This window comes from Oncorhynchus kisutch, linkage group LG9, assembly GCF_002021735.2.
Source record: "Oncorhynchus kisutch isolate 150728-3 linkage group LG9, Okis_V2, whole genome shotgun sequence".
NCBI lineage: Eukaryota > Metazoa > Chordata > Actinopteri > Salmoniformes > Salmonidae > Oncorhynchus > Oncorhynchus kisutch.
Genome location: NC_034182.2, coordinates 23,653,055 through 23,665,194, shown reverse-complemented (window position 1 = coordinate 23,665,194; position 12,140 = coordinate 23,653,055). Strand labels below are relative to the sequence as shown.

The 12,140-nt window shown below is 40.0% G+C and overlaps 1 protein-coding gene across 1 annotated transcript; it reads right to left on the bottom strand.

The window, feature by feature from the left end:
• Positions 1-5,498: 5,498 nt before the first annotated feature.
• On the bottom strand, positions 5,499-10,146 carry LOC109896359 (natural killer cell receptor 2B4). Its single transcript, XM_031832190.1, has 7 exons — positions 9,802-10,146; positions 8,427-8,732; positions 8,040-8,309; positions 6,922-7,029; positions 6,638-6,696; positions 6,476-6,553; positions 5,499-6,346 (listed from the first exon to the last, which is right to left on the bottom strand). The coding sequence occupies exons 2-7, from the start codon at positions 8,638-8,640 to the stop codon at positions 6,272-6,274; spliced, it is 804 nt and encodes a 267-aa protein (XP_031688050.1). The 5' UTR covers positions 8,641-8,732; positions 9,802-10,146; the 3' UTR covers positions 5,499-6,271.
• Between the last annotated feature and the right edge of the window lie 1,994 nt (positions 10,147-12,140).

Sequence of the window (12,140 nt, the reverse complement as noted above, 5' to 3'; positions counted from 1 at the left end):
GTATGGAGAAGAGGAGTGTCCAAATGTGATCTTATCATACACAGTCTGCAGCAAAATGTGACAGACAACCAAAAAGAAACCATTTCAGCATCATGAAAGGTGGCCCATTTCCAAACTAGACTACAGTAGTGGTATTTTAGAAATGGTATTTTCTAGTTATAGTCTTGCAAAGTCAGTTTCCTCATTTTTAAACTGAAGCATTCATTGGCATTCATCTCTTGTCTCCCCTCAAACTGAGATACAGGTGAATATATAACTTCTGAGTTGAAATATCCTTTCTTCTATACTTTCACTGCATTATGGTGACATTTTGCCCCTCTAAGCCTGCAGGGATCTCCACGGAGTCCCCTACTGTCTTGTGGAACGACCGGTATGAAGAAACAACCACAACGGAAACATAAAAATGTACATTGGCATTCTGACATCAATCAATGTTGACACTTTACATTACAGTGCACTTACTACTGTGTAATTATTCATGTAAGTACGGTGTAGCAAGTGTTGTAATTACTCATTGTTACACTGTAATACTTGTTACATTGTGCCTACATAAATAATTTCACAATAATACACTGCAATGCAAAGTCCTACCTAATCAATAATAGATAATAATTGATTGGATTTATATAGCACATTTCCGGGTTTGATTTATACTGTACGTGGCACTTTACATATTTGCACTTTTTACGTATCTAAGCATGTGGGTCCGATTATACTTCTTTACATGTCAGTCAGAAGTAATGCAGTATTCCCTGTTTGGAGAAGCAGGAGAAGGGGCCACCAGACATCTCTTTAAGGCTTTGGCTGTTTCCTCTGGCTGTATGTCCTTCTTATCCAGGGGTGTCATGCAACCCAAAAATCTTAGGGGGAACAAAGTACACGAGGATTGCTGGATTGTCCGGAGGGGGGGATATGCTCGAAACAACCACCCGAAACAGCTTTTTCCTGTAAATATTATACTTCATTTTTCTCCATATCTAAGCATACCGTTTGAACTGTCTGTATCAACCTCTCTGGTGATGCAAATAAAAACAACGCTATGCTTCACTGCAGCTCTGATCAAATCTGGGTAAAAGATTGAAAGGAATGTGATGCTTATTCAGTGCATGTAGTTATTGCTTGCTTTTCTAAAGTCTACCAAACTTGCCAGCAGGCATGCCAGCTAAGATGGTTAGACAAGTTAACTTGTGACTGACAGCCTGGAATGGCTTTTTTGTAGCTAGTTATGAGGTTGGAAAATTGGGAACCTATCTGGGCAAGCCAACTTCATAAAATTGCTAGGTGGCTAATAGAAACAACATCAAATTTTTTGGTTTTAATTCAAGAAAGTTGTTTTTAATGTATATTTTACAGGAGAAATCTGAGGGGGTACATGCCCCTGTACCCCTATGGGCAATAGGGGTCATTGGTATCTAACAGTTGACTAACCAAAACACACCAAGAAGAAAGAGTAGAGAAGAGAAAGAGCAGAGACTTCCTTTTGATGAGGGCTGCTCTTCTATACAATAATGACTGTACGTTAGTTGAAAAGGAAGTCAAATTTTATAGTTCCTATCTGAATATACCCATTTCGCTTAGCTTGAGAGCTAGACGATGAGGCGTGGCCGTGTTTGGGGTCTATCACTGTGTTGATCAGTCTGATGGTGGTGGTTTTGGAGCCTGTGTTTCCTAGCTGCTGCTGGTTGTGTGGTTAGAAGAAGATGGCGCCGACGGAGATGGAAGCTTCATACAGTATGCCTGCAGAAGGGTTTGCATGACTTCTGGATAATCTCGTAATTCTCAAACTTTATTTTGGATTTATGCCATGTTAATATGATATCTGATTGAGAATGTATTAGAAATACATATTTGAATGACTTTTGAGTATTTTGCATTTAACTGGGCAGATCTAAACTCAAATGTATTTTGTAACAAGATACAGTCTGTGTGCATTTTCATCTAGGCTTCATATGCCTGCAGAAGGGTTTGCATGACTTCTGGATAATCTTGTAATTCTCAAACTCTGTAATGACTTAGGCCATGTTAATATGATACCTGAATGAGAACGACTAACACAATCAATGAGGGCCCCCTAGAAAAAAATATATATTTGGGGATCTGAAACAGTCTTTGAATGTTTGTAATTTTAGTTCTAACCCTAACCAGAGCTCAATGGGAATGTTAGCTAATGTTATGGGAATGTTAGCTAATGTTATGGGAATGTTCCCGGTTTACTGGGAATGCTCTCAATCAACAATTTTCTCAGTGACGTCTTACTTGCAGTGAGACTGTATGTTGTTGTTTATCTCCTTTAGTTGAATGCACTGTCACTCTGGATAACCAAAATGTAAATGTGTGTATATGGGAAAATGAAGAACTGCAAAGCAGACTGGGTATTGTTATTGGCCTTGATTTTTATGGCAGAGCTCATTAGAATAATACTCAGCATGCTTTGCAACTGTTCATTTTTACATATACATATATATTTAGTTAATTTAGCAGATGCTTATATCACACAATAGTGCTGTCAGACTTTTGATACTTATTTAAGGTGAAAGGGGGCCACAAAATTGTGAACCGCTATGAAGTAATGGAAAATAAAAATATTTTGAAAATACAAATGACAGCTTCTGAAAGTATCTTGTTACAAAATACAGTTTGGTTCCGCCCACTTCAACACAAAATACTCAGAAGTAATTCAAGTATGTATTTAAAATACAGACATACCACCCATCTGTTCATAGCTCAATAACCCAACTAAATGACCAAAACGATGGGCCAAAAATTACTCGACGTGCGTTCTGTCCACTATTTACCCAGGAAAACAGTTGTGAATTCAGGAATCTATCGGCAGGGACTTCTTACACTGGTCCAACTTGCTGTTGGGTTTGTGAGCAGCGTTTATTGTATTTCTGTTCTTACTCTCTTTACGTCTCCCCTTGTGATTAGTGGAACAGCCCAAGCTTGCCGTGGTGGTGAAAGAGAACTGCAATGCTGGAATAGTTTTTGGAATATTCCTTTTGTGTTCTGAGGTTTTTCTACATATGTTCTCAGAAGTTAATTAAAGGGTTTACATTTTTATTTATATCATTTCACAATTTCTCTAGATGTTCCCATGTGTGTTTATAGCTGCTAAATCAAATGGGACTGTTATAGATGTATGTATTATGTCTGTCAGAGTCATTCATAATGTGCTTATCAAGTGCTACTACATTTCTAAGTTAATTCAACACCTTGTCTCTGCTTTTTCTCCATATTTATAGACAGAATTATTGTAATATGATATATTTATTGTCTGATTGCAAAGATCCACATTTTGTGAGCAGATAGCATGTTGAATTTATGTGAATGTGACTGAAGATGAGGTATTAAAACAAATAAAACAAAATGAAATGTACAGATATTTACTCTACAATACAAACTTAAACTACAATACACAAAAACACAAAGAAATAAATGTCCACTATTGTAGAATCACCGCTTTCAGAATATATATATATTTTACTGCTATTATTAGTCATTATTGCACAACTATAAACAGTTAATGCAACAATAGAATACAATAGGCTATAACTTAAAGGCCCAGTGCAGTCAAAAGCGTGATTATCTTGTGTTTTATATATATTTCCACACAATGAGGTTCGAGTAATACTGTGAAATTGTGAACATTATGATAATGCCCTTTTAGTGTAAAAGCTGTTTGAAAACACTGCCTGAAATAACAGCCTCTTTTTTGGTGGTGACATCACCATGTGATAAATTAGTTAATAGATCAATAAGAAAAAGAGTTCCAAACCTCTTTGCCAAAACAGCACATTTTCAGTTTCCCCCTCCCACTCAGACCACTACCAGACAGTGCTACCAAAATTCTTGGTCTTTAGTTTCTTCTTGACTATTTGAATTGAAAACAATCACCGTCAGGTACTTAATTGTTACCCAGAAATGATGTTATATTGAGATAAAAATGGATGCACTGAACCTTTAATAAAAAAAGTTATGTTAGACTGAATCTCTAGAAAATAAAAGGTTCTAATGCATGCACGCATCCACACACATCCTCACACACATCCTCACACACACACACACACACACACACACACAGAGAACTTGAAAAACAAGTTTTAATGACTCCAACATAAGTGTATGTAAACTTCCGACATCAACTGGATACAGTACCAGTCAAAAGATTGGACACACCGACTCATTCAAGGGTTTTTCTTTATTTTTACAATTTTTTACATTGTAGAATAATAGTGAAGACATCAAAACTATGAAATAACATATATGGAATCAAGTATTAACCAAAAAGGTGTTATTTTGAGCCAATCAGTTGTGTAGTGACAAGGTAGGGTTGGTATACAGAAGATAGCCCTATTTGTTAAAAGACCAAGTCTATATTATGGCAAGAACAGCTCAAATAAGTAAAGAGAAACGACAGTCCATCATTACTTTAAGACATGAAGGTCAGCCAATCTGGAAAAAGTCAGCTACTTTGAAAGTTTCTTCAAGTGCAGTCACAAAAGCGATCAAGCGCTATGATGAAAATGGCTCTCATGAGGACTGCCACAGGAAAGGAAGACCCAGAGTTACCTCTGCTGCAGAGGATAAGTTCATTAGAGGTAACAGCACCTCAGATTGCAGCCCAAATAAATGCTTCACAGAGTTCAAGTAACAGACACATCCCAACATCAACTGTTCAGAGGAGACTGCGTGAATCAGGCCTTCATGGTCAAATTGCTGCAAAGAAACCACTACTAAAAGGACACCAATAAGAAGAAGAGACTTGCTTGGGCCAAGAAACACGAGCAATGGACATTAGACCGGTGGAAATCTGTCCTTTGGTCTGATGAGTCCAAATTTGAGAATTTTGGTTCCAAACGCTGTGTCTTTGTGAGACGCAGAATAGATTAACGGATGATCTCTGTATGTGTGGTTCCCACCGTGAAACATGGAGGAGTTGTGGGGGTGTGTTGCTGGTGACACCGTCAGTGATTTATTTAGAATTGAAGGCACACTTAACCAGCATGGCTACCACAGCATTCTGGAGCGATACGCCATCCCATCTGGTTTGCCCTTAGTGGGACTATGATTTGGTTTTCAACAGGACAATTACCCAAAACACACATCCAGGCTGAGTACCGGCTATTTGACCAAGAAGGAGAGTGATGGAGTGCTGCATCAGATGACCTGGCCTCCACAATCACCCTACCTCAACCCAATTGAGATGGTTTGGGATGAGTTGGACCACAGAGTGAAGGAAAAGCAGCCAACAAGCGCTTAGCATATGTGGGAACTCCTTCATATGTGGGAACTGTTGGAAAAGCATTCTTCATTAAGCTGATTGAGAGAATTACCAAGAGTGCGCAAACCTGTCATCAAGGCAAAGGGTGGCTACTTTGAACAATCTAAAGTCTAAAATATTTTTTTCATTTGTTTAACACCTTTTTGGTTAATACTTGATTCCATATATGTTATTTCATAGTTTTGATGTCTTCACTAGTATTCTACAATGTAGAAAATAGTAAAAATAGAGAAAAACCCTGGAATGAGTAGATGTGTCCAAACTATGACTGGTACTGTATACATATGACATGGCCAAAGGTATGTGGACACCTGCTGCGGACTTGCTTCCATTGAGCCACGAGCATTAATGAGGTTGGGCACTGATGTTGGGCAGTTAGGCCTGGCTCGCAGTCAGCGTTCCAATTCATCCCAACGGTGTTCACTAGGGTTGAGGTCAGGGCTCTGTGCAGGCCAGGCAAGTTCTTCCACACTGATTTCAACAAGCCATTTCTGTATGCACCTCCCTTTGTGCATGACGGCATGGTCATGCTGAAACAGAAAAGGGCTTTCCCCAAACTGTTGCCACAAAGTTGGAAGTATAGAATCGTTTAGCATGTCATTGTATTCTGTAGTGTTAAGATTTCCCTTCACTGAAACTTAGGGGCCTAGCGTGAACCATGAAAAACAGCCACAAAACTTGACGGTGCCATGATTAAAGTCATTGAGCTCTTCAGTGCTGCCATTCTACTGCCAATGTTTGTCTGTGGAGATTGGCTGAAATAGCTGAATCCACAAATTTGAATAGGTGTCCACATACTTGTAAATATATACAATGTATATATGAGATCAACAAAGGGGGAAGATTACAATCATGAAAAAGTAAACAAATAGTGTAGGGCGTGAAATTAAACAGTAACATCTAGGCCTATCTTCAGAATGTACAGATGCAGAGGATGCAGAGGGTTCTATATCTATGGAAGGCACAGCCTGTGACCACATCCTGTTCAGCTCACAATACTTCCTGGAAAGGAGAAGGGTGGGCTTCCCGGCGTCCAAACGTGATCTTATCATACAGAGTCTGCGGCTACATGTGAAAGATAATCAAGAAGAAACCGTTTCAGCATCAAGAAATGTACTGACTATTCTCAAAGTAGACTACATAGTCTTCCATTCAATCACAGACATTTTACCATTATGAACATTTATATCTTACCTTGTTCAATCTTGGGATAACCAGATCATTGACAGTTTCATAGATGGATATTGGGTTTACATGACTGTTTGATCTTGTCTGGAATCAAAATACAGTCCATTACAATACAGTACATACAGCTTTAACACATTCAGATACATAATAACGGCAATGTATACTTACATCTCTACTTCTTGTGTTGTCCATAACATCAGCATATATTGTGTTGTCAGTTAGATCTGCTGTGTTTCATAAGAACAAAATATCAACCAATCAGAAACATTTCAAACAGGATATCAACAAACATACCCAGGAATAAATAAACAACACTCATAACGGGTTTCACTCTTTTACCAATTTTTTGTAAATCCCCAAATTGAAAACAAAATCATATCAGCTGAAGAATTCTTCTAGAACCACCTGAAATGTCACTTTAAGTATAGTTGAGGGCCCTAAGCTGTACATACCTTTGTTACGGTGTTTCCTGCAGTAGCACACTGCCACAGCTACAGTGAGGATCAGCACCACAGCTCCTCCTACTGATACTCCGATGTAGATGGAATACCATGCCTGTCCTGTCACATATTGTACACCACACATGATTAGACTATACAGTATGATAACGACTACAGGGCTCTATGTCTTATACAGGTAACTGCCAAAATAAAGGAAACCCTTGAGTAAATGACAGATACAAAGTAAAATGAAACCAGGTGCTTCCACACAGGTGTGGCTCCTGAGTTAATTAAGCAATTAACATCCCGTCATGCTTGGGGTCCTGAATAAAAATGCCCAGTTGCGGTCCTCCCGAGTGGCACAGTGGTTAAGGCACTGCATTGCAGTGCTAGCTGTGCCACCAGAGATCCTGATTCGGGTCCAGGCTTTGTCGAAGCCGGCCACGACCGGGAGACCCATTGGACGGCGCACAATTGGCCCAGCATCGTCCTGGTTAGGGGAGGGTTTGGCCGGCAGGGATGTTCTTGTCCCATTGCACTCTAGCGACTCCTGTGGTGGGCCGGGCGCAATGCACACTGACACCGTCGCCAGTTGTACGGTGTTTCCTCCGACACATTAGTGTGGCTGGCTTCCGTGTTAAGCGGGCATTGTGTCAAGAAGCAGTGCAGCTTGCCTGGGTTGTGTTTCGGAGGACGCACGGCTCTCGACCTTTGCCTCTCCTGAGTCTGTATGGGAGTTGCAGCGATGGGACAAGACTGAAACTACCAATTGGATACCACGAAATTGGGGAGAAAAAAGGGTTTTAAAAAAAGCCCAGCGGTCCATTATTTTGGCTACCATGACTAGAAGAAGAGATGTTGAAAGAGGGGTCTCAATGGATTATAGGGGGTTTTAAAGGGTGTGTGTGTGTCTCAGTCACCAGGTCTCATCCCAATTGAACACTTATGGGGGATTCTGGAGTGGTATCTGAGACAGCGTTTTTCACACACCATTTGATCCCCCGAGCCGGATAAAAGTGTCTGCTAAATGATGTAAATGTAATCAAAAGTATTACATATTCTACTTGACAACATAAGCCTATAAGCACACTGAAAAGTGTATAGAAGGGATTATTATGATATCTAGGTACCTGGGGTGGTTGTGTCATTACTACACTTTACTGTCGTAGAGGCAGTTTTCCAACTGACTAGGTTGGAGGCATGGCACTTTACATTGATGTCTCCCTCTGCTGGTGAGAGAGAGAATTGAATCTGCTGGGCATCACCGTAGATCTCATTGTCTCTCTTCCACGTGTAGGTAAGGTTGGGGTAGCAGGACACGTTGCACACCAGCCGTACCGTACAGGAGTGGTTGGCCAATAGCTTGATGTCTGTCTGGATCACCATCTTCGATATAGGCTCTGAGAGAGAGCCGTCAACGAGATGATACCAGTGTAAGACAATGGATGGAAGATGTCATTAACACTATAGTCATAGAAAAGGAAACAAACTCTGTAAAAAAGCTGACAGCTGCCTACCGTGAACCTGAAGAGTGACAGCCTTAGTGGGAATCTGCTCGTCTGTTTCAGCAGTAACTAGAAATTCCCCTGAGTCTTGCAGAGTAAGTTTCCTAATTGTTAAACTGAAGTTAATGACATTCAACTCTAGTCTCCCATCAAACTGGGATCCTCGTGAATATACAACTTCTGAGTTGAATTCTACAATATCCTTTCCTCTGTATTTCCACTGCATTATGGTGACATTTTGCCCCTCTAAGCCTGCAGGGATCTCCACGGAGTCCCCTACTGTCTTGTGGAACGACGAGTACGAAGAAACACCCACACCTGAAACACAAACATGTACATTAGCATTCTGACACCAATCAAAGGTTACTCTTTACATTACAGTGCACTTACTACTGTATAATTATTCATGTACATACTGTATAGCAAGTGTTGTAATTACTCATTGTTACACTGTAATACTTGTTACAGTGTGTCTTACATGAATAATTACACAATAATACACTACAATGCAACGTCCTACATAATCAATAATATATTATAATGAATTGGATTTATATAGAGCATTTCCAGGTTTCATTTATGCTTTATGTGGCACTTTGCATATTTTCACTTTATATCTTTACGTATCTGAGTGTGTGGGTCCTTTTTAACTTCATTAAAGTCCACTCCTCCCCCACATTTAGTAGAACAGGATGAGATGACAGGAAAAGAGAAGTGGGGGTAGATCTGATAACCCCTCCTCAGCACACAAGTACAAACCACACTGTGTTTAATGTTTAATTATTCACCTGAAATGTGTCATGTACTGCATGGGCGGCATTATAAATACATGTCAGTCTGAAGTAACGAATTATAAACCATTACACAAAAAAATCATCTGTCATGAATTAAGGCAAAATAAAGTTACAACTCAATGAGGGGAGATATTTTGGGCATAACTGCAGTTATCCTAGTCCTGCAGTGTATCTTATTATGTAATAAAAACAATAATTTGATACAGTCCCGTATTGCCTTACATTTAATGAATGACATGCGTTTCACATCGTAAGATCTGTTGCGTTCTAGAAGCACTGCAACAGCTGCCGACCCAGCCACACCATCGGCACTCATTCTAAACTGCTGAATCACTTCATCATGATATGTTGCTAAATATAGGTATTATGTAGGTGTTATCACACAGTAATAAAGCAAAAGATCCTAAATACACAACCAATCACTGATTACTAGGCAATCTACAGTCAACACACACCGTTGCAAAGACCAACAAGGAAGTTAGAGAAAGCTAACGGTTTTACTAACTTTATAATACAAGAAAGCCCATGCAATATATATACAAAGCATGAACAGGAGGAAGTTATTTAAAAAACATTTTTTTTACAAAACTTACCATAGTGGAGGTTAGAGAGTAGGATAAGTAGTATTCCCTGTTTTGAGAAGGAGGAGAAGGGACAACCAAAAATCTCTTTAAGGCGTTGTATGACTGCTTCCTCTGGCTGTATGTACTTATCTATCACTGGTAGCTAGCAGTTGACTAACCAAAACACGCAGAGAAGAAAGAGTAGAGACCTCCTTTTGACGAGGGCTGCTGTTTTAAAAAAAGAATTCCCGTATGAGGCGTGGGCTTTGGCACTATTTGGGGTTTGGCACTGTGTTGATCAGTCTGATGGTGGTGGTTTTGCAGCATGTGTTTCCAAGCTGCTGCTGGTTGTGTGGTTAATGGTCATGGTATTACTCCGATACATACCGGTAGCTGTGTTATTTTAGGAGCTGACCACTCAAAGTTGCAGAAAGTCAAAAGGAGGGATACAGAAAGAGGAGGGGGGTTTAGAGAGAGCGAGTGAGAGAGAGCAAAAGTATCATAACAGTATGTGTGTGTTTTCATCTTGGCTTCATATACCTGCAGAAGTGTTTGCATGACTTCTTCTGCATGCTCATAGGTCAGTGTGGCTGAGGGAATGAAACACCTGCTAACTTTCTCAGAAAGTAGTGGTTCCCTGGTTACTGACAAAGGCCCCTCTTCTACTTGGAATTCAACTCAGTAATGGAAATATTCAATATTGTTTCTGTGTAAATACCACACCTTGGCTCATGAGTCTAACCTTTGCTTACTTGGAAGACCGCTTTGCCATCGTAGACGTTCATGTCCACATTTCAATATTAAAAAGGAACTCCTGCAGAGTATATGACATCATAAAATTGAGAAGAACTTTTATTTTCAGGCACACCCTTCCCCCAAAAATCATTATGAAAATCGCAATGGGTCTTCAGCTGATGGGGTATGGCATTTTAACTTTGCTAATGGGTAATTTATGTTATATTCTTCAAGATTCAATGAGTAGATATAATTAAGTCCAACATTTGATTTAGAAATAGCAAATTGCCCCTTTAAATCACACATTGTGGAGCATAAGATCTATACTAGGCTGAAAGGAGGTTTGACCAAATTAGGTTTTCTGGAAAAGTTGACGATGACAATATCCATGTACTGTATGAAAGCACTCATTCCATCAGGTGGATAAAATATAGCTTTTTTTTAAAAGCACAATGCAAAGATAATGTAAAAGTATAGGCCATTAGAAGAAAACGTGAATAATACTTGTAATATTTTGGAACTTCATGTACACATATGTAATTCTATCATCTGAATGACAGACATAAAAAAAGATCTGAATGACAGACATCATAAATCAAAGATAATACATTTGAATGAATTTACAACAAAACAATAAAACTCAATACACAATACAAAGCAGACACAATTACTGTAGCTGCAGATAAGATCCATCATCATTACACCTTATAAAAAAATCTGTTACAGTGAAACACAATTAAACCATGCTAAAGTATAATATATCTGTTGGTAAATAAAATAAGAAAAAAATCCTTCATGTACAAGGTGCTATTGTGTGTGTGTTTGTGCTTGTGTGTGTGTTTTTGTGTGTGTGTGTGTGTTTGTGCGTGAGTGTGTTGGTGTGTTTGTGCGTGTGCGTTGAGCGTGCATAATCCATGTTCCCGGGTTCCTTCTGCTCCTCCTCTGAAGATGTGTCCCTCCATCCCTCCATTCTTCCATCCCTAAATCCCTCCATTCTTCCATCTCTCCATTCTTCCATCTCTCCATTCCTCCACCTCTCCATCCCTCCACCCTTCCATCCCTCCACCCTAGTTACAGTTTGGTCCCATCACTCCCGTACGGACTCGGGAGAGGCGAAGGTTGAGAGTCGTGCCTCTGAAACACTGTATGGTATTGTACCTTACCCCAAAATCAAACTATAGTTTTGATTCATCATTGATCTAACTGTCTGCTATTTGGGAGGAGGTGAGGGCACTCGGAGGAGGTGAAGGCACTCGGAGTGTGGTGAAAACAACCTCTCAACGTCAACAAAACAAAGGAGATGATCGTGGACTTCATGAAACAGCAGAGGGAGCACCTCCCTATCCACATTGACGGGACAGCAGTGGAGAAGGTTGAAAGTTTTAAGTTCCTCTGCGTACACATCACTGACAAACTGAAATGGTCCACCCACACAAACAATGTGGTGAAGAAGGCCCAACAGCGCCTCTTCAACCTCAGGAGGTGGAAGAAATTTAGCTTGTTACCTGAAACCCTAACAAACTTTTACAGATGCACAATTAAGAACATCCTGTCGGGCTGTATCACCGCCTGGTACGGTAACTGCAATGCCCACAACCGCAGGGCTCTCGAGACGGTGGTGCGGTCTGCACAAC